Source organism: Anomaloglossus baeobatrachus, chromosome 7 (genome assembly GCF_048569485.1).
Source record: "Anomaloglossus baeobatrachus isolate aAnoBae1 chromosome 7, aAnoBae1.hap1, whole genome shotgun sequence".
Taxonomy (NCBI): domain Eukaryota; kingdom Metazoa; phylum Chordata; class Amphibia; order Anura; family Aromobatidae; genus Anomaloglossus; species Anomaloglossus baeobatrachus.
The window spans coordinates 224,071,404-224,094,917 of NC_134359.1; the positions used below are offsets into that span (position 1 = coordinate 224,071,404).

At 50.0% G+C, this 23,514-nt stretch overlaps 1 protein-coding gene across 1 annotated transcript in view; it reads right to left on the reverse strand.

Moving 5' to 3' along the window:
- The window catches only part of TVP23A (trans-golgi network vesicle protein 23 homolog A), a 47,153-nt gene extending 29,394 nt beyond the window's left edge, over window positions 1-17,759 (reverse strand). Inside the window, exon 1 of the mRNA XM_075317914.1 lies at window positions 17,687-17,759. Coding sequence (XP_075174029.1) covers window positions 17,687-17,695 — 9 coding nt within the window. The 5' untranslated portion in view covers window positions 17,696-17,759. The remainder of the gene's footprint in view (window positions 1-17,686) is intronic.
- Window positions 17,760-23,514: the final 5,755 nt, after the last annotated feature.

The window sequence follows — 23,514 nt, forward strand, 5'->3', positions numbered from 1 at the left end:
TCGCGATACTCGTGCTGTACTCGTGGTCTTCATTTCTGCATGTTGGCGCTCTTTTGAGAGCCAGCCCTCATGCAGGGATTGGCTGGCAGACCACTGCAATGCCACAGCCCTGTTAGTTGTGGAATTGCAGTGATTGGCCGGCCTGCACAGCGTGACCGAGCCTTTATATCGGCCGGCGCGCTGTGCTCTGCTCACAGCTATCCAGACAGTGAGTGCAGGGAGAGTGTCGCTGATTCAGGGAAAGCTTTGCGGCCCTTTATAGCTTTTTCAGTTGCAGGGCTGCAAACAGTGTGACCAAAAGTCCTTCTCAGGACTATTCTAGTTGTATACAGGCAGGCAGGGTATAGCCAGGTTGGAGTACAGTAGCAGAGTCCTTCTCAGGACTATTGTTGCTATATACAGGCAGGGTATAGCCAGGTCTGAATACAGGCTAGTGACCAAAAGAGTCCTTGTCAGGACTATTGTACCAGTATACAGGCAGGGTAGTGGTGACCGTATACCAGCCTTCATCATATCTGGGGCTGGTGTACACAGTGTAAAACAGTCCAGATAGTGTCTGACTTGTCTGTAATTGTCGCTCCCCAAAAAAACCTGTTAGGTTCTTATTGCGTCCGTGCTTGGTTTTTAAAACCGCACGTGTGTGCCTGTTGGTGGCAGCGTACAGGTGCACTTGTGTGCAATTTCCAGAAACTTTTATATAACGCACAAGTAGTGAATATACACGTCAGCAGTGCACAGCATTGCAAAATGCGCAAGGGCATTGGCAAGGAACAAGGAAGTGGACGTGATGGTGGTGCAGGCAGAGGCCGAGGTCGTGGGCAAGCTCTAATTTCGCCACAACAAAGGGCCACATCTAGTCGCTCGCACGTCCTGTCCCAAATTCTTGGGGACCGCAGCAATACACCGCTCTTGAACCAAGACCAGTGTCAACAGGTTGTTAGTTGGATAGCAGATAATGCTTCCAGTCAGATTGGCACCACCACAAACACGCTGTCTTCCACACGGTCAAGTGTCAGTAGCCGTGATACTGCACCGCACATTTCTGAACCTGATCCTCCTTCCTACCACCAGGCTGAGTACACGTCCTCCTCGGACATTAATGATCCCACACTTGGACACTCGGAAGAGCTGTTCACGTTTCCATTCACACATTCTGGCCACTCGCCAGCTCATATTGAAGTGGGTCATGAGGAGATCGTCTGTACAGATGGCCAAATATTTGAGCAGCCACGTTCTCACGAAGTTGGCAACGTGTCTCAACAAGTGGTGGACGATGATGAGACACAATTGTCAGCAAGTCAGGAGGAGGAGCAGGGTGCGGAAGAGGAAGACGACGTGGTGGATGATCCAGTAACTGACCCAACCTGGCAGGAGGATATGCAGAGCGAGGACAGCAGTGCACAGGGGGAGGGAGGCGTAGCATCACAACAGGCAGTAAGAAGCAGGGTGGTGGCCCCAGGCAGAAGTCAGGCAACCGTTCCCCGGAACAACACGACGACACAAGGTGCCTGTACAAATGTTAGGTCTTCCCGAGTCTGGCAGTTTTTTAAGTTGGATCCAGATGATTCAAAAAAGGCCATTTGCAACACCTGCCGTGCCAGCATCAGCAGGGGTACCAAAACTAGCAGCCTGACCACCACCAGCATGATCAGGCACATGTCAGCCAAGCACCCGACTTTGTGGGAAGTACAACAGAGTCGAGGAGCAGTGCTTGCTGATGTCACTGCTACGTCTTCGCTGGTTGTGCATGCGAGCCAATCCTCTGTCCATGCTGCCTGCGAACAAGCCTCCTCCACTCCTGCACCTGCAGTTGCCTACGCAGAAAGAACCCCATCATCAAGCACGTCCTTGTCCCAGCGCAGCGTTCAGTTATCCATTCAGCAAACCTTTGAACGCAGGCGCAAATACACTGCCAACACCCCACATGCCACAGTTCTAAATGCTAACATTTCGCGACTGCTTGCGCTGGAAATGTTGCCTTTTAGGCTGGTGGAGACAGAAGCATTCCGTGACCTGATGGCGGCAGCTGTCCCACGTTACTCGGTCCCCAGCCGCCACTATTTCTCCCGGTGTGCCGTCCCCGCGTTGCATAACCACGTGTCACAAAACATCACACGTGCCCTGAACAACGCTGTTTCACCCAAGGTCCACCTAACCACAGACACGTGGACAAGTGCTTGTGGGCAAGGCCGCTACATCTCGTTGACGGCACACTGGGTTAATATTGTGGAAGCTGGGACCCAGTCTGAGCGAGGGACGGAACACGTCCTTCCCACACCAAGGTTTGCAGGCCCTACCTCAGTCAGGGTTTCACCCACACTCTACAGCTCCGGAATGTCATGCTCTTCAGCCTCCTCCTCCTCCTGCGCATCCTCATCCACTGTGCCCTCCACACCAGTCACAAGCTGGAAGCACTGCAGCACTGCCTCGGCGAAGCGGCAACAGGCTGTGCTGAAGCTAATCTGCATAGGTGACAAACCCCACAATGCAGAAGAGGTGTGGACAGCTCTGAAACAGCAGGCAGATCACTGGCTCACACCTCTGAACCTAAAGCCAGGAAAGGTCGTGTGTGACAATGGCCGGAACCTGGTGGCGGCTTTGAGGCGAGGCCAGCTGACACATGTTCCATGCGTGGCCCATGTGCTCAACCTCGTGGTTCAGCGGTTTATAAAGTCATACCCAGAGCTGTCTGATCTGCTGGTAAAAGTTCGCCGCCTGTCTGCACATTTTCGAAAGTCACCTACTGCTTCAGCCGGCCTTGCCGGCTTTCAGCGCCGTTTGCATCTTCCGGCTCACAGACTGGTGTGTGATGTCCCCACGCGTTGGAATTCAACTCTGCACATGTTGGTCAGGATATGTGAGCAGAAGAGGGCAGTTGTTGAGTACCTGCATCACCTAAGCCGTCGGGAAATGGGTCAAACTCCACACATAACACCTGAGGAGTGGAGATGGATGTCAGACCTATGTACCATCCTCCAAAACTTTGAGGACTCCACCAAGATGGTGAGTGGTGATGACGCCATTATTAGCGTCACCATACCGCTACTCTGCCTTCTAAAACGGTCTCTGCTGAAAAACAAACATGATGCATTGCAGGCGGAGCGCGATGAGTTGCAGCAAGAAACAGTAGTGGGTGTGGGTGATAACACACAGCCCAGCCTCGTCTCATCACAACGTGCAGTGGAGGACTATGAGGAGGAGGATGAAGACATGGAGCAACTCTCCGGCCAAATTGAGGATATGACATGCACACCAGTCATATCCTCGGTTCAGCGTGGCTGGCCAGAGGACAGGGTAGATGAGGAGGAGGAGGAGGAGGAGGACAGCATGTTCAGTCATCTTGTTGGTCAGGCTACTGAAGTCCTGGCTGTTAAGAGTCTGGCGCACATGGCTGACTTTATGGTAAGCTGCCTGTCTCATGACCCTTGCGTTAAGAACATCTTGGCCGACAATCATTACTGGTTGGTAACACTGTTAGACCCACGCTACAAGGAGAACTTTTTGTCTCTTATTCCCGTGGAGGAGAGGTCAACCAAAATGCAGCAGTTCCGGAAGGCCATACTCACGGAAGTAGGCAAAGCATTCCCCTCACAAAACGCTAGCGGCATAGGTCAGGAATCAGTGGACAACCGAGGCGTACAGCCGAGAGAGGCACAAGTCCAATCCGCCAGAGGTAGGGGAACAGTCTTTAAGATGTGGGACAGTTTTCTCAGCCCCTCACGTACCACAGCCCCTGAGGTGCGGGGTAGTGCCACAAGAAATCCTAAGTTTGCCCAGATGCTGAAGGAGTACCTTGCAGATCGAACAACAGTACTCCGACATTCCTCTGTGCCTTATAATTATTGGGTATCCAAGCTGGACACGTGGCATGAATTGGCTCTCTACGCCTTGGAAGTCCTGGCCTGCCCTGCTGCTAGCGTTTTGTCAGAGCGTGTTTTTAGTGCCGCAGGTGGAATCATTACAGATAAACGCACCCGCCTGTCAACTGAAAATGCTGACAGGCTGACTCTGATCAAGATGAACAAGGGTTGGATTGGGCCAGACTTCACCACACCACCAGCAAATGAGAGCGGAATTTAAAGTTTGCCATGTACCTCCACTCACCCATGGGTACACACTTCTGGACTTTGGATAATCGCTGGACTGCTCCTCCTTCTCCTCATGCGCCACCATGATGATGACCGTTACAAATTGCAATACTTAGGCCTTTGTTTCAGGTATACCCCCAGTGGTAAATTTTTTCGCCCATTCTTTGCAGAATGGACATTACAACGACAGGAGACCCGCTCCTTTGCAATGGGAACAATGTTTTGAGGCCCTCATGCACGTCTCTACCCAGGGACAACGTGGAGCCTCCCAATTTTTGGCTGCCCTGCCTAAGGGCTATACTATAATACACCCACTTCCTTAAAATGGACACTTAATGTTTTGAGGCCCTCATGCACGTCTCTACCCAGGGACAACATGGAGCCTCCCAATTTTTGGCTGCCCTGCCTAAGGGCTATACTATAATACACCCACTTCCTTAAAATGGACACTTAATGTTTTGAGGCCCTCATGCACGTCTCTACCCAGGGACAACGTGGAGCCTCCCAATTTTTGGCTGCCCTGCCTAAGGGCTATACTATAATACACCCACTTCCTTACAATGGGCACTTCAGGTTTACAGGCCATCATGCACGTCTCTACCCAGGGACAATGTGGAGCCTCCCAATTTTTGGCTGCCCTGGCAAAGGGCTATACTGAAATAGACCCACTTCCTTACAATGGGCACTTCAGGTTTACAGGCCATCATGCACGTCTCTATCCAGGGACAATGTGGAGCCTCCCAATTTTTGGCTGCCCTGGCAAAGGGCTATACTGAAATAGACCCACTTCCTTACAATGGGCACTTCTGGTTTACAGGCCATCATGCACGTCTCTATCCAGGGACAATGTGGAGCCTCCCAATTTTTGGCTGCCCTGCCTAAGGGCTATACTGAAATAGACCCACTTCCTTACAATGGGCACTTCTGGTTTACAGGCCATCATGCACGTCTCTATCCAGGGACAATGTGGAGCCTCCCAATTTTTGGCTGCCCTGCCTAAGGGCTATACTGAAATAGACCCACTTCCTTACAATGGGCACTTCAGGTTTACAGGCCATCATGCACGTCTCTATCCAGGGACAATGTGGAGCCTCCCAATTTTTGGCTGCCCTGCCTAAGGGCTATACTACAATAGACCCACTTCCTTACAATGGGCACTTCAGGTTTCCAGGCCCTCATGCACGTCTGTATGCAGGGGCATTGGTGAACCTCACAATTTTGGACTGCCCTGGCAAAGGAAAATACTACAAAGACTCACTTCCTCAAAATGGGCACATTAGACTCAAGAGGCCTTCATGTACGTCTCTTCTCAGGGACATCGGAGTGCCACACAATGTTTTCACGTAAAATCTTTCATGTATTAATCTCAAAAAGTAACATACACCAGCTCTATCTCACTATTGGGTATGTGCCCTTAACATTTCTGCCATGAAAAATTATTTTGGGGTCATTTTGGAAGGTTTTCTGGTGAGTCCGTAAAAATGGCGTGAAACGCGGACAAAATTGTTCACAGCTGTGACTTTTGAGTGATAAATGCTTCAAGGGGTCTTCCCCATGCTGTTGCCATGTCATTTGAGCACTCTTCTGAGACTTTTGTGACATTTTTAGGGTTTCTCCATGCTGCCGGGGGGTCATTTCACAAAAATACTCGGGTCTCCCATAGGATAACATTGGGCTCGTTGCTCGGGCCGAGTACACGAGAATCTTGGGAGGCTCGGCCCGAGCTTCGAGCACCCGAGCTTTTTAGTACTCGCTCATCACTACTGGTAAGTCGTTGTGTGTGACTGGGCCTTTAGAGTGTACATTGAATAATTGAAGCAGACATTTCTGCACCAAAAACACAACTTAATAAGTGATTTTTTTTTTTTTACGTCTTTTGGTTGTATTTTTTCCCATTCATTTGAATGATTGGAAAAACTGCTTCAAATCTGCAAGAAAAAAAAAAAATAAGCAGCAGATGCAGAAATGCCATTCACTTGGCTGGTGCAGTAAACAGCACCGTTATTACCCCGAAAAAAAAGGGCGTAAAAATGCACCATGTGAACAAGCCCTAAGTGTTTACTTAATTCAATCCCAGCAAATTGATGGAAAAGCTGTCACCCCAACTAGTGCCGCTAATTTATCAAGAAGTGATGCAATAAATGTTTGTACACACGGTTATATTGTTTCTTACCGATTCACAGTCAACATCTGGCAGCAGTGTTTCTGCAAAAAAAAATCTTCACGCCATGAGTATTTTTTTTTTTTTCTCAAAATAAGCCATACGTGTTATGGGTATATTCATACACGCTTTTTGTGCCTTTTTTATGGCTTATACATGAATTTTGTGACTGTTTTAGAAACGCATTTGTTTTTGCCGCCGGTTGCGTTTTTTCCGCATAGACTTGCATTAGTGCCGTATTGTGCCGCATGGCCTTGAGTTGTGTCCGTTTTTTGCCAGATGCGGCATATTTAACCCATGCGGTGGCCGGATGGAATGTTGCCTGGCACATTTTTTTTGTGCGGCGAAAAAAACGCATCGCGCCGGATACGGCGCAATGCGGCGCGATTTACAATGCAAGTCTATGGACGCTGGATGCGGCATCCTGCGGTAAAAACCGCATCCGGCCGCCAGATGCGTTTTTTTGCACTGCAAATGCTCAGTATAAAGCCACATCCGTCAAAAAACGGACGGGCCGCATGGAAAAACGATGCAACGGATCCGTTTTTTTTCGCTGCATCCGTTGCATAGGTTTTTGAGCCAGATTGAGCCGCACTGCAAAAACCGGATGTGTGAAAGCAGCCTTACCTGCCTCCAGCGGCTATGCGGAAGAAAGAAGGTGGGCGGGATGTCTACGTCCCGCTCATCTCCACCCCTCCGCTTCTATTGGCCGCCTGCCGTGTGACGTCGCTGTAACGCCGCACAACCCTCCCCCTTAGGAAGGAGGCAGGTCGCCGGCCAGAGTGACGTCGCAGGGCAGGTAAGTGCGTGTGACGCTGCCGTAGCGATAATGTTCGTTACGGCAGCTATCACAAGATATCACATGTGCGACGGGGGCGGGGACTATCGCGCTCAGCATCGCAAGCATCGGCTAGCGATGTCGCAGCGTGCAAAGTACCCCTAAGTGTCAACAGTGGTGCAGAGCGGGGGAGGGTGCAAAATTATTAGGAGTGTAACATTACAAAACATTTCAATGCTTGGCTGCGCCCCTAGAAGAAGAAGATGTGAGTCACAGAACTCGGAGCAGACGCCACATTATACAGTTAAGAGGCGTAAATGAGGCTGATACAGGAGAGGCCAGTGGTGGAGCAGGGAGCAGTCTCCATCCCATAGATCACCGGCTGCCATGTTCCTCCATCCTACAAGACGTCAGCGCCCCATGGCAGGCGGCACAATGATGGCATTACACCACCTGTGTCGGCCCCTGCTCGGTGCAGGCAGGATACACCTTGTTTATTGTGAGTGGGGACTTTATGTATTTCTTGTGGAGGAGGAAACATTACTTTCTAACCCGCATAGTACAGCGCCATTCTTTTGCCCGCTTAATACGGCGCCATAATTTTGCTCTCTTAGTATGGCACCGTTCTTTTACCTGCTTAGTACAACACCATTCTTTTGCCCACTTAGTCTGGTGACATTCTTTTGCCCGCTCAGTACAGCGCCATTCCGTTGCCTGTGACTAGGTGACATCATGCACACTTGCTCCAGTCACTTCTATGGGAAGCCTCTGATCACTGAGGGGGAGCGCAGGGACCTCATTGTGTGAACAGACCCCACAGCTGATCTAGAAGAGAAGAAACCATTCCAGGCGGGGGTACAGCTGACGTTATACCGGCCATGTCCCACCCCCTGCACACAGTAGTGACGCCCCGTGTTATCATGTGCCCCTCCTCACTAAGGCTGCCCCTTGCCAGAGGTGTATCTAGGCTTTCTGGCACCCGGGCAAGAATTCTGTTTGGCGCCCCCTCCCCCTTTCCCCCAGGTTTGGATAGTCGTCATATGACCGCTCATTCATATATGATTTGCATACTTAGTCACGTACAGACGAGCTGCTCTTCCTGACTCTCTCAATGTTCAATGAAAAACAGAGAAGTAGAAAGAGAAGCAACATGTCACATGAGTGGAGCGGCCACGTGAAGACTGCTGGAACCAGAATGCAGAGCTGAATCCTGACAGTGAGTATATACCAAGCTGTTAGGATTGCGCCTCAGTGCTTAATTTTATAATTACAGGGGTTGTCCAGGTTTATGATGAGAGTCAGCAATCACTCTGGATGACTGCAGACTTCTGAATTCTCGCAACGCATGCTCTGCACACTTTTAGGATTCTCTCATGTCAGTGGCAAGAGTGGATGGTCATATGAGCACAAGTGTGCCGGGTACTGCACATCTGCCTCATTGACTTGAATTTGAACACGGAGCAAAACTGAGTACTCCGGCAATCTGCTGCCGCCGCTCGTACCTGGAATAGCCGATTGGCAGGAGGCCGGACCCCATCCAATCAGACATTGATGACCGATCCTGGGAATAAAGGGGAATCCTGACAGTGTGCACAGTGCTCTATCACCGTCAGTCTGCTGTCACATAGTGACTACAGAAATCTGTCTACAGCTCAGAAAACAGTGTTAGGCCTCTTTCACATGTGCGTACCTCCGGTACGTGTTTGACAGTTTTCTCACGTGCCGGAGACACGTACACACGTAGACCTAGGTATTCCTATGGTTTTGGACACACGTAAGTATTTGCGCACAGAACGTGTGTCCGTTCCGTACTTACGTGTGTCCGTGTGTTTCTCACACCGACATGTCCGTTTTCTCTCCGACATCACAAGTGTCACACATAATGCAAACGGACCACACGGATGTGTTCCATGTGACACGCACCGGAGAGAAGATATATGACTGTGAGAAAAAAAAAACAAACCTTTACTCACCTTCTCCAGCCCTGCTGTCTCTGCCGTTGCTGTCACTTGCTGCCGACCGCCGCTCATTATGCTCATTGAATATTCACTTCACTGTGGCCGGAAGCAGCAGCAGCGGGGAGTCGGCAGGATCGTAGACCGAAGATCAGCACCACGGACAGCTACGCCAGGGACAGGTGAGCAGAAAGTTCCCGTTCTCCATGTGTTATCACGGATAACACACGTAGCCCATAAACACGGCTCACGGAGGGCAAAATGCACCTCTGACACGTCCGTGAAAAACGTGCGTGATTTTTCACGAACGTGTGAAGGAGGCCTTAGAAAAAAAAAAGTGTGTGACTTGGAAATTGCGTGTTGCCCTCAGAATTGATTCAGATATACACGACTCCATTGTAAAACAGACAACATTGTCCATCTAAAGAAGCTGCATAGTCACTTCTCTAAACCTGTGTAAATGTTAGTGTAGTGTCAGTGTGTTATATACTCACTGATCACGGTCTTCTCCGGTGTCCAGCGCCGCTCTGGTCCTTTCCTGAGTCACCTGATGGTTCTTCAGACTCAGGATCACACTCCGCTCTACACAACACAGAAGAAGCTTTTACAATGTAAGTCTATGTAGTGTCAGAATAAGGCCAAGAACAAGGCTCCATAGACTTAGGCGGGCTTTACACGTTGCGACATCGCTAGCATCAGCTAGCGATGTCCAGCGCGATAGCACCCGCCCCCGTCGGTGGCATGATATCTGGTGATCGCTGCCGTAGCGAACATTATCGCTACGGCAGCGTCACACGCACATACCTTGTCAGCGACGTCGTGGTGACCGCCGAACAATCCCTCCTTCAAGGGGGAGGTGCGTTCGGCATCACCGCGATGTCACTAAGCGGCCGGCCAATAGAACCGGAGGGGCGGAGATGTGCGGGACATAACATCCCGCCCACCTTCTCCATTCCACATTACCGGTGGAGGCAGGTAAGGAGATGTTTGTCGTACCTGCGGTTTCACACACAGCGATGTGTGCTGCTGCAGGTGCAACAAACAACATCGTATCTGCAGCAGGAGCGACATTATAAAAATGAACGACGTGACACAAATCAGCGATTTTAGTCACTTTTGCGCTCGTTCATCGTCGCACCTAGGCTTTACACATTGCGATGTCACTACCGGCGCCGGATGTGCGTCACTAACGACGTGACCCCGATAATATTTCAGTAGCGATGTCGTAATGTATAAAGCCCCCTTACACTGAGAGACGTCACTCACACACAGTGCAAAGTGATCCGCAGAGTCTGAACTGGCGTCACGTGACTCAGAGCAGCGCAATGGAACTGGAAACCAGAGAAAGCACTAGGGGAATATATTAACGCACTGACACTGCCGTACACTAATATTTACACAGAATATAAGGAGGCGGGGAGGAATATATTATACTATGATGAGATATATATAGATATATGTGTGTATGATATACTAACTGCGGACATCCGATGTAATACTAGAAGTGCAGAACATCACATATTATATAACATCAGATGTCTGTGCACATAATATACAACTTATAGTATATAGATTAGTATATGACAGGGGTGGGAAACTAATTTTCCCAAGGGGCCACAAGAGACCATGACTGGTGTGGATGCCGAACCAATAGGCTGAAAATAATTCTGCTCAATATTAATATTAACATATTAATTATTTTATATGAATTGTGTCACCTAATATTGAGCAAAATTAAGTACACTGACACCCCTCCTCCCCCCAATATACAGCATGAGCTCCGACACAGTCCCCCTAAATTCAGTATAAGCCCTCATTCCCTCCTATATACAGGCACATGTCATATACACATATAAAAACCATCCTCCCCTCGCTCCCATTCACTGGCGCTCTGCTCCGGTCTCTGCTGCACTCGCTCTCCGCACAGCAGACAAGGATGAGGTGACGTCATCACATCCGCTGCCTCAGTCGCACGCGCTGATTGGTAAATGAAGAAGCCGGTAGCTCCAGTCTGAACCAATGTATTTACTGCTATCTGCATCTTGAGGTTGCGGATAGCGGTGACATCATGAAGCGTGGCGTGGGAGGGTGTAGTGCGGCCCGTGGGCCACTGATTTCAGCCCTTTGACTGTCTCGGCTGGACTGGAGCAGCCAGAGGGCCAGATGCAGCCTGCAGGCCGTATCTCCCTAGGTCTGGTATATGATATACTGTGACTACAGACAGGAGATGGTATATAACAATTTATGTTGTAATATATGATGTCTGTATTGTTACATACCACTCATACTATCTGTATATGTACAGTGCATACTTACTGATCACACCTGGCCCTGGCTGCAAGACATCACATATATAGTGTGCGGTGCTGTATATGATGTATAATGTCCTGGAGCCGGGCACAGGAGCAGTGTGTGGTGCTGTATATGATGTATAATGTCCTGGAGCCGGGCACAGGAGCAGTCAGTGTGCGGTGCTGTATAATGTCCTGGAGCCGGGCACAGGAGCAGTGTGCGCCGTGCGGTGCTGTATATGATGTATAATGTCCTGGAGCCGGGCACAGGAGCAGTTTGTGGTGCTGTATATGATGTATAATGTCCTGGAGCCGGGCACAGGAGCAGTCAGTGTGCGGTGCTGTATATGATGTATAATGTCCTGGAGCCAGGCACAGGAGCAGTGTGTGGTGCTGTATATGATGTATAATGTCCTGGAGCCGGGCACAGGAGCAGTGTGCGGTGCTGTATAATGTCCTGGAGCCGGGCACAGGAGCAGTGTGTGGTGCTGTATATGATGTATAATGTCCTGGAGCCGGGCACAGGAGCAGTGTGTGGTGCTGTATATGATGTATAATGTCCTGGAGTCGGGCACAGGAGCAGTGTGCGGTGCTGTATATGATGTATAATGTCCTGGAGCCAGGCACAGGAGCAGTCAGTGTGTGGTGCTGTATATGATGTATAATGTCCTGGAGCTGGGCACAGGAGCAGTGTGTGGTGCTGTATATGATGTATAATGTCCTGGAGTCGGGCACAGGAGCAGTGTGTGGTGCTGTATATGATGTATAATGTCCTGGAGCCGGGCACAGGAGCAGTCAGTGTGCGGTGCTGTATATGATGTATAATGTCCTGGAGCCAGGCACAGGAGCAGTGTGTGGTGCTGTATATGCTGTATAATGTCCTGGAGCCGGGCACAGGAGCAGTGTGTGGTGCTGTATATGATGTATAATGTTCTGGAGCCGGGCACAGGAGCAGCCAGTGTGCGGTGCTGTATATGATGTATAATGTCCTGGAGCCGGGCACAGGAGCAGTGTGTGGTGCTGTATATGCTGTATAATGTCCTGGAGCCGGGCACAGGAGCAGTGTGTGGTGCTGTATATGATGTATAATGTTCTGGAGCCGGGCACAGGAGCAGTCAGTGTGTGGTGCTGTATATGATGTATAATGTCCTGGAGCCGGGCACAGGAGCAGTCAGTGTGCGGTGCTGTATATGATGTATAATGTCCTGGAGCCGGGCACAGGAGCAGTCAGTGTGTGGTGCTGTATATGATGTATAATGTCCTGGAGCCAGGCACAGGAGCAGTGTGTGGTGCTGTATATGATGTATAATGTCCTGGAGCCGGGCACAGGAGCAGTGTGTGGTGCTGTATATGATGTATAATGTCCTGGAGCCGGGCACAGGAGCAGTCAGTGTGCGGTGCTGTATATGATGTATAATGTCCTGGAGCCAGGCACAGGAGCAGTGTGTGGTGCTGTATATGATGTATAATGTCCTGGAGCCGGGCACAGGAGCAGTGTGCGGTGCTGTATAATGTCCTGGAGCCGGGCACAGGAGCAGTGTGCGGTGCTGTATATGATGTATACTGTCCTGGAGCCGGGCACAGGAGCAGTCAGTGTGCAGTGCTGCATATGCTGTATAATGTCCTGGAGCCGGGCACAGGAGCAGTGTGCGGTGCTGTATATGATGTATAATGTCCTGGAGCCGGGCACAGGAGCAGTCAGTGTGCGGTGCTGTATATGATGTATAATGTCCTGGAGCCGGGCACAGGAGCAGTGTGTGCTGCTGTATATGATGTATAATGTCCTGGAGCCGGGCACAGGAGCAGTCAGTGTGCGGTGCTGTATATGATGTATAATGTCCTGGAGCCGGGCACAGGAGCAGTGTGTGGTGCTGTATAATGTCCTGGAGCCGGGCACAGGAGCAGTTTGTGGTGCTGTATATGATGTATAATGTCCTGGAGCCGGGCACAGGAGCAGTTTGTGGTGCTGTATATGCTGTATAATGTCCTGGAGCCGGGCACAGGAGCAGTGTGTGGTGCTGTATATGATGTATAATGTCCTGGAGCCGGGCACAGGAGCAGTGTGTGGTGCTGTATATGCTGTATAATGTCCTGGAGCCGGGCACAGGAGCAGTGTGCGGTGCTGTATATGATGTATAATGTCCTAGAGCCGGGCACAGGAGCAGTTTGTGGTGCTGTATATGATGTATAATGTCCTGGAGCCGGGCACAGGAGCAGTTTGTGGTGCTGTATATGCTGTATAATGTCCTGGAGCCGGGCACAGGAGCAGTCAGTGTGCGGTGCTGTATATGATGTATAATGTCCTGGAGCCGGGCACAGGAGCAGTCAGTGTGCAGTGCTGTATATGCTGTATAATGTCCTGGAGCCGGGCACAGGAGCAGTGTGCGGTGCTGTATATGATGTATAATGTCCTGGAGCCGGGCACAGGAGCAGTGTGTGCTGCTGTATATGATGTATAATGTCCTGGAGCCGGGCACAGGAGCAGTCAGTGTGCGGTGCTGTATATGATGTATAATGTCCTGGAGCCGGGCACAGGAGCAGTGTGCGGTGCTGTATATGATGTATAATGTCCTGGAGCCAGGCACAGGAGCAGTCAGTGTGTGGTGCTGTATATGATGTATAATGTCCTGGAGCCGGGCACAGGAGCAGTGTGTGGTGCTGTATATGATGTATAATGTCCTGGAGCCGGGCACAGGAGCAGTCAGTGTGCGGTGCTGTATATGATGTATAATGTCCTGGAGCCAGGCACAGGAGCAGTGTGTGGTGCTGTATATGATGTATAATGTCCTGGAGCCGGGCACAGGAGCAGTGTGCGGTGCTGTATAATGTCCTGGAGCCGGGCACAGGAGCAGTGTGCGGTGCTGTATATGATGTATACTGTCCTGGAGCCGGGCACAGGAGCAGTCAGTGTGCAGTGCTGCATATGCTGTATAATGTCCTGGAGCCGGGCACAGGAGCAGTGTGTGGTGCTGTATATGATGTATAATGTCCTGGAGCCGGGCACAGGAGCAGTGTGCGGTGCTGTATATGATGTATAATGTCCTGGAGCCGGGCACAGGAGCAGTCAGTGTGCGGTGCTGTATATGATGTATAATGTCCTGGAGCCGGGCACAGGAGCAGTGTGTGCTGATGTATAATGTCCTGGAGCCGGGCACAGGAGCAGTCAGTGTGCGGTGCTGTATATGATGTATAATGTCCTGGAGCCGGGCACAGGAGCAGTGTGTGGTGCTGTATATGCTGTATAATGTCCTGGAGCCGGGCACAGGAGCAGTTTGTGGTGCTGTATATGATGTATAATGTCCTGGAGCCGGGCACAGGAGCAGTTTGTGGTGCTGTATATGATGTATAATGTCCTGGAGCCGGGCACAGGAGCAGTTTGTGGTGCTGTATATGCTGTATAATGTCCTGGAGCCGGGCACAGGAGCAGTGTGTGGTGCTGTATATGATGTATAATGTCCTGGAGCCGGGCACAGGAGCAGTGTGTGGTGCTGTATATGCTGTATAATGTCCTGGAGCCGGGCACAGGAGCAGTGTGCGGTGCTGTATATGCTGTATAATGTCCTGGAGCCGGGCACAGGAGCAGTGTGCGGTGCTGTATATGATGTATAATGTCCTGGAGCCGGGCACAGGAGCAGTTTGTGGTGCTGTATATGATGTATAATGTCCTGGAGCCGGGCACAGGAGCAGTTTGTGGTGCTGTATATGCTGTATAATGTCCTGGAGCCGGGCACAGGAGCAGTCAGTGTGCGGTGCTGTATATGATGTATAATGTCCTGGAGCCGGGCACAGGAGCAGTCAGTGTGCAGTGCTGTATATGCTGTATAATGTCCTGGAGCCGGGCACAGGAGCAGTGTGCGGTGCTGTATATGCTGTATAATGTCCTGGAGCCGGGAACAGGAGCAGTCAGTGTGTGGTGCTGTATATGATGTATAATGTCCTGGAGCCGGGCACAGGAGCAGTCAGTGTGCAGTGCTGTATATGCTGTATAATGTCCTGGAGCCGGGCACAGGAGCAGTGTGCGGTGCTGTATATGATGTATAATGTCCTGGAGCCGGGCACAGGAGCAGTCAGTGTGTGGTGCTGTGTATGATGTATAATGTTCTGGAGCCGGGCACAGGAGCAGTCAGTGTGCAGTGCTGTATATGCTGTATAATGTCCTGGAGCCGGGCACAGGAGCAGTGTGCGGTGCTGTATAATGTCCTGGAGCCGGGCACAGGAGCAGTCAGTGTGTGGTGCTGTATATGCTGTATAATGTCCTGGAGCCGGGCACAGGAGCAGTGTGTGGTGCTGTATATGATGTATAATGTCCTGGAGCCGGGCACAGGAGCAGTCAGTGTGTGGTGCTGTACATGATGTATAATGTCCTGGAGCCGGGCACAGGAGCAGTCAGTGTGCGGTGCTGTATATGATGTATAATGTCCTGGAGCCGGGCACAGGAGCAGTCAGTGTGCGGTGCTGTATATGATGTATACTGTCCTGGAGCCGGGCACAGGAGCAGTCAGTGTGCAGTGCTGTATATGCTGTATAATGTCCTGGAGCCGGGCACAGGAGCAGTGTGCGGTGCTGTATATGATGTATAATGTCCTGGAGCCGGGCACAGGAGCAGTCAGTGTGTGGTGCTGTGTATGATGTATAATGTTCTGGAGCCGGGCACAGGAGCAGTCAGTGTGCAGTGCTGTATATGCTGTATAATGTCCTGGAGCCGGGCACAGGAGCAGTGTGCGGTGCTGTATAATGTCCTGGAGCCGGGCACAGGAGCAGTCAGTGTGCAGTGCTGTATATGCTGTATAATGTCCTGGAGCCGGGCACAGGAGCAGTGTGCGGTGCTGTATAATGTCCTGGAGCCGGGCACAGGAGCAGTCAGTGTGTGGTGCTGTATATGCTGTATAATGTCCTGGAGCCGGGCACAGGAGCAGTGTGTGGTGCTGTATATGCTGTATAATGTCCTGGAGCCGGGCACAGGAGCAGTGTGTGGTGCTGTATATGATGTATAATGTCCTGGAGCCGGGCACAGGAGCAGTCAGTGTGTGGTGCTGTATATGATGTATAATGTCCTGGAGCCGGGCACAGGAGCAGTCAGTGTGTGGTGCTGTATATGATGTATAATGTCCTGGAGCCGGGCACAGGAGCAGTCAGTGTGCGGTGCTGTATATGATGTATAATGTCCTGGAGCCGGGCACAGGAGCAGTCAGTGTGCGGTGCTGTATATGATGTATAATGTCCTGGAGCCGGGCACAGGAGCAGTGTGTGGTGCTGTATATGCTGTATAATGTCCTGGAGCCGGGCACAGGAGCAGTGTGTGGTGCTGTATATGATGTATAATGTCCTGGAGCCGGGCACAGGAGCAGTCAGTGTGTGGTGCTGTATATGATGTATAATGTCCTGGAGCCGGGCACAGGAGCAGTCAGTGTGCGGTGCTGTATATGATGTATAATGTCCTGGAGCCGGGCACAGGAGCAGTCAGTGTGCGGTGCTGTATATGATGTATAATGTCCTGGAGCCGGGCACAGGAGCAGTGTGTGGTGCTGTATATGATGTATAATGTCCTGGAGCCGGGCACAGGAGCAGTCAGTGTGCGGTGCTGTATATGATGTATAATGTCCTGGAGCCGGGCACAGGAGCAGTCAGTGTGCGGTGCTGTATATGATGTATAATGTCCTGGAGCCGGGCACAGGAGCAGTGTGTGGTGCTGTATATGATGTATAATGTCCTGGAGCCGGGCACAGGAGCAGTCAGTGTGCGGTGCTGTATATGATGTATAATGTCCTGGAGCCGGGCACAGGAGCAGTCAGTGTGCGGTGCTGTATATGATGTATAATGTCCTGGAGCCGGGCACAGGAGCAGTGTGTGGTGCTGTATATGATGTATAATGTCCTGGAGCCGGGCACAGGAGCAGTCAGTGTGCGGTGCTGTATATGCTGTATAATGCTGTACACTGGTGTCTGCTGTCACTGAGTTGAGGCAGCTCGGCCGTGCACCCTGATCTGGAGCCATAACTCCCCACATCTCAGCCTCCACAGACGCAGGAGCCGGCCCTGACCTCCTGCACGATCTCTGCTGACCTCTCCTCTCAGTGTGGAGACAGCAGACGCCGCACAGCAGTAAGTGTGGCTGTGTGTGAGGCACTATACACACAGGCTCCCGGCCGGCACTGTACACATGCAGGGAAAGTGCAGGGCCGGGAGCCTGGAACTGCTACTGAGGGACCGGCCCTGGGGGGACTTGCTTTTCTGTCTGCCCTTGCAGAGAATAGCCGGCTCCCGCCATGGAGGGAGGCAAACGCAGCCGCCAGGAAGACTTCCGCAGCGGTGCATCAGGCAGCCCGACAGCTGCGCCACTTTCCCCCTCCCCAGATACCCTCTGCCCCTGCACATCCTCCCTGTCCGGGGTGAGGCGCACAGCTCCAGCATTACCTGCTTCATCCTCTCTGCAGTGACGGCACGCGTTCACACGGCCTCTCATCTATTGCTAAGGTAGTCTGGGCGGGTACTGTTGCTAACGAATGGCTGTCTCATGATTGGAGGAGGTGATCTGATTACTCTTATTTGATTGGTTGCCTTTCCGTGTTTTCATGTTGATAACGGCGGCCATTTTTGAAGTGGGCAGTGAGAATAGAGGATTCCCTGATACTGGAATTCTGCTTGTGACGTAAGAGATAAGAACCTGAGAGATTTCTATAAAATTACATCAGTGACACATGGAGAAAGATTTAACAAAAAGGCAAAAATGGAAAACATCTCCATAGCAACCAATCAGGTTCCTGCTTTTGTCTTAAAGGGGTTGTCCACTTGACCAATCTACTGCATGTGATCAGACTGCACAGACAAAAACAAAGAACCATTGCATCCAAATAAAGGCCCGTCCTAATGAAATAAAGACAGACACCATTTTGTTGGCAGATATCGGTCACAGCTTTACTGATATATATTATTATTTTACAAACTTTTCCAAACTCATTAAAACTTGTAAAACATATTTTATAAGCTTTTTCCAAACTCTTTAGAACTTGTAAAACATAACTTGACTCCAGGTGAGAAGGGACACTCTACCACAGGACCAAGGACTTCCGCTCTCTCACCAGAATGCTGTTGACACATGCTGCTGTGACTTCACTGTACAAACATTTAGAAACTGTTACCAAAAAGAAAAACAAGTAAAAAACAAGCATTAACAATAGGGAGGGAGGGAGGGAGAGCTGCTCCGGATCCTGGGATACCAGGGGAAGAGGCCGGACACCGCCCCGGACCCCAATATATAGGTAGCAATTACACCCTATAGGTGGGACTGGGAATTCGGGAGGGGCCAGGACGGAGTCCCCTCCCAAACACAGGAAGAGCAGGGCCTGGACGGGAGAGGGGGCTGGACAAAAACAGCATTGGGGTTAACCCCTTGCTGCACAGTCTGGGGCAGTTTCATTATGCACTACACTGCCCACCAGACTGCACAGACAAAAACAAAGAACCATTGCATCCAAATAAAGGCCCGTCCTAATGAAATAAAGACAGACACCATCTTGTTGGCAGATATCGGTCACAGCTTTACTGATATATTATTATTTTACAAACTTTTCCAAACTCATTAAAACTTGTAAAACATATTTTATAAGCTTTTTCCAAACTCTTTAGAACTTGTAAAACATAACTTGACTCCAGGTGAGAAGGGACACTCTACCACAGGACCAAGGACTTCCGCTCTCTCACCAGAATGCTGTTGACACATGCCAAGGAGGAGACCAGTCTCAAACTGAACTCCGACCCCCACCATTTGGAAAAAAGGCTTGCTCCAGGCCGCCCTGGATCATAGATAAAATTGTATCCAGACCGATATCTGCCAAGAGCACACCATCTTGAAGCATTAACCTTCGGTTGTCACCTTCCAACTAAAATCATCGGAGCAGACAACTGCCTGCTGATGGCAACCACCTCCAACAAGACCTGAGCCATCTCAGGCCTCGAACCCAACCACTAAGCAGTTCGATAGAGTAGAATCCAAGATTGCGACTGTTACCAGCTCTCTGAACAGCCCAAAACACGTAGAAATGGCCAACAATGCAAAAACCTTTTTTTTTTTTTTTTTTTTTTTTTTTTTTTATAGCAATGCCGAACCTTTAAAGAAATTAAAGTAAATGTGCTATAAAATTGGTTACTTCCTGCAATAAATCGTGCGATGCATATCTGACAAAAAAGCAGAGCGCAATTTACCAATATGCACTGTATATCAGAGTCTGATAAAGCCCGCCCTGGCAGCCTTAGTGGCTGCCACAATGAAAAGGAATGAGTCCCAAAGTGATCAGCGGGTGAAAAAACCGCAAGCGGTGAGGCAGCACCGAAAAAAGGAGCGGTAAACTGGTACCTAGTAAGGGGGGAACCATCCTAATAAACTAACAGTGAGGTACCAGTAGACCGACAAACGAAAATTCCATCAAACGCAAAGGGCAGGTAGAGACAGGGGAAGGAACAGTCTAATCCCAGAATCTCTGGCCACTTGGTCAGTTTGGGCTCCTGAATGCGGATACGCATGAAGGGTCAATAAGTAGTATGGCACACAATTAAAGCAACAAAACTATTCTTGGACGGTGTGGCGAGTTCGCTGACTCTGAGGGCCCAGAAAAGGCCAAGTTAAAGGTTGTGGACAACAGGGATATCTCCCGTGGGATTGAACAAACAGCCTGCATAGTCGATTAACTGAAGAAGCATCAGGTAAAAAAAATTGGGATGCCTCTTATCTATGGATTGGTGGGACTTAAACCAGCCATTAAAGGGATTTGCAAATAACAAGATTTAGTAACTTAGAACATCCCATCAAAAAATGAAACAAAATACAAATAAATGCTTCTGGGCTACAGAGGCGAAAGAACCAAAGTTATAAAGGTGCATCAAATATTAGAGGGTAACCTCCGAACAGGTAAAGTTATCAGAACCGAGGGACCAGCTACAAGCCTACCTATACCTAACCACTGTTTCACGCCTATCCATAAAGTTGCCACTTTGAAGGGGGATCTGAAGTCCTAATCTCTGTCAGGAGTTGGTCCCGACAAGATCTCGCAGCGGTGTGGCAATGGCAACCCACCGGGCTGGCATTGGGTACCAGCTGAAAAATCCTGCAAACAGAAACGAGACAATCAATATGGAGCATTACTCTGAGAACCCGTAGCCCATGCTCGGATCCAAATGTGTATTGTATGCAGCGTAACAGCAAACAAAATATTACAGTTGGCTAGTGACTTGTGGCAAAACTCCACAGCAATGACAATAGGGAACGATTCTGAAAGGGAAAATTAGCAGTCAAACAAAAAGTTAACAAGGTGAGGGCCAGGTGCCCCGGCACCACTGATTGCCAAAAACAGCGCTAAAACCATCAGAAAAAAGACGCATTGGTGAGCAAAAATAAAACCTGGTTAGACACCACAGAACACATGTTGTACATGCACTCATTAAGGTGAAAAGGAATTGAGACCAAATCAGTAAGTCAGAAGTAATACGTAATCCTGTGGTCAGGGTGAAGCGCCCCTCTGGTGAGCACAATAATCCTGTGGTCAGGGTGAAGCGCCCTTCTGGTGGACTTATGAATCCTGTGGTCAGGGTGAAGCGCCCTTCTGGTGGACTTATGAATCCTGTGGTCAGGGTGAAGCGCCCTTCTGGTGGACTTATGAATCCTGTGGTCAGGGTGAAGCGCCCCTAGTGGACAATGAGAGGCAGTGAACTGCATTTGGCGCAATGTAACTTTCCTGTAAAGACACAAATACTTATAACTATACTATGCCTGTAATTCTAATTAGCTCGGACTGTAATTCTGACCTCTCTAATGCTGCCGTTCAGTAATATAACATCACATAAGCAACAAAATTGTCCAACAGAATTACCAATTAGACAAAGTGAATGTATTTTCATGGTATGTAGAAAATCCCTTTAAGACTGCACCGTACAAAAACAAAACCCACACTCAATTGAAACAGGGTCTGAATCTTTCGTGCCCTACGTTTGTTTGGGGGCAAAGGGACAACAAACTCAATATCAACTGAAAAAAAATGTCAAAAATTGTTTGCATTCATCGAAGTCACTAGAGCAATTAAAGAAAATCATCAAGTAGTGAGTGACAAATTTTGAGACCGTCTCACACCACCGCACCCATTGAAGAAATGAACTGAAGAGTTCAAAATAATGGAATGACATAAAGCATCCCATGGGAAGTAAAGAATCGCAACAAAAATTGCCCTACATGCAACAACCCAAACTATGGAACAGTACGGATGAACAGGTAACGGACAAAACACAGATTCGATATCAGATTAAGCAAAAGTGCACTGCGTCCGAACTCCCATATAAGAGAAATTACACTGTAAAAAGACACAGAAATCAAAGCTTACTCAGGAGGGATACCATGATTAACAGACCCGCCGTGTGGGTGAAATACAGTAGGTGGTGTATCAATTGAAATCTACCCGGTTCCGTTCCTTTTAGCGACAATAAGGGAGCGATTAGGAAAATTAAATGGAATAAATAAAGTGAAAAAAAAATACAAAACTGATATGACCAGCCACATCCTTATTGGGATATTTGTCAAGCCACAAGGGGCATCTCTGATACCTTTACCGGGGTCGTCTGAGACATTTGTACCATTTTACCGAGGACCTTGGAAGGAGAGTGAGTGCATCTAACAGCCAAATGGCTCCGCAGCAAGCAGAACACTCGTGCTAGGATTGCATAACCCAAAGAACTAGAAGTGTCAATCATTAAACAACCAACACGCTCCTGGGCGGCGCACGGCCACCATGGCTGGACCTTGTGAAGCTCCCGGCACAGTGGCCGTGGATTGAAAAGTGGTATACTGGCTTCTGTACGGTCATTAACCTAAGCCAGAAATCCATGGCTTGGACACTCAAACCAATGCCAGGGTGTAGGGGCAAGCCGACGCTGAAAATCCTCATAATACCAACTACACCCATAACCACCGTGAGTTTATAGGAACTATAAATTAGGTATTGATAAATGAACATTTCAGGACCACGGTCGGGATGTTTCTGACCCAGGACTGAAAAACCTGTAGCCAATTACTAATCGTTCTCGTGACCCTGGGTTTCTTATCATAAGTACTGGGACAAATATAAACGTGACTTAGTCGACATGATGCTATCACAGGGGGAGTATCCATCAAAACACCACCGCTGACGTGACAGCACAAGACCGCCAGGCATCCTCGAAGCGCCCGATCTCTCAAACAATGAAGATGGAGAATGCCACCTTAAGGAGCTGTAATGCCTTAATCCCCCAAGCCTCCGTGAACACACCGGATGTTGATGTGGATGCCATCTCTGGGGAATTCGCCGTAGATACACCACCGCTGACGTGGGAAGGGGCATACCTCACATCCCCGGGCTGTTCAGTAGCAGACCAATTCCTCTGTGTCCTCGTAGGCTGCACCATAGATGTTCGTGCACACTCATCAGTCACCCTCGAGACGCTTGAGCCCTCAAAAGGAATTCGAAAGGCGACTTCTACCAGATGAGTGTGAACGCCGGCTTCTGTGTGTACGGGAGAAGTTACGTGAAGAATGCCTCAAGCGCCTCCTGCACCAATCCGGCGAGCGACGCTGATCGTGCAGATCCGACCGATGCAAGGCTATGTGCCCACGCTGCGTTCTATCCCTACAGAAATTTCCGCAGCGATCTGAACAGCACACGTGCGCCCCAAACCGCCGCAGGGACAGTCCGTACTGAAAAGCCGATTTCATGCGCTCCGCACGCAGCCCCCCCCCCCATAGACAGAGCAGGGGCTGCATGCAGAGCGCACAAAAGAAGCGACATATCACTTCTTAGAACGCAGCGCCCCGGCAGAAGCCGAAGCGCTGCGCTCCAATACGCCATGTGGGCATGAATTATGCACAATCTTCATAGCTTGTGCTGGGGACGCAGGACGCATGCAGCCACGCTGCGGTGCAGAACGCAGCGTAACTGCATGAAAACACGCCACGTGGACACATAGCCCAACGCAGAGGGGAAGCGGGTCCGATAACTGGTAGGACATAAGCAGGACCCCTGTGGTCTGCAAGGATTTAGACATTGTGAAAGTAGCTGTGGATGTGAAGAAGGGGACAGCTTGGGCATCAAGGGTTAATTGAGAACGTGGCAGACCATCACAGGTATGCAGCACAGGAGGGGATTTAGGGGTGGGGGGGCTCTGAGCCAGGGATACAGGCTGGTGAGCAGACACACTGCCCAAAACCTGCAGAAGAGGAAGTGGTG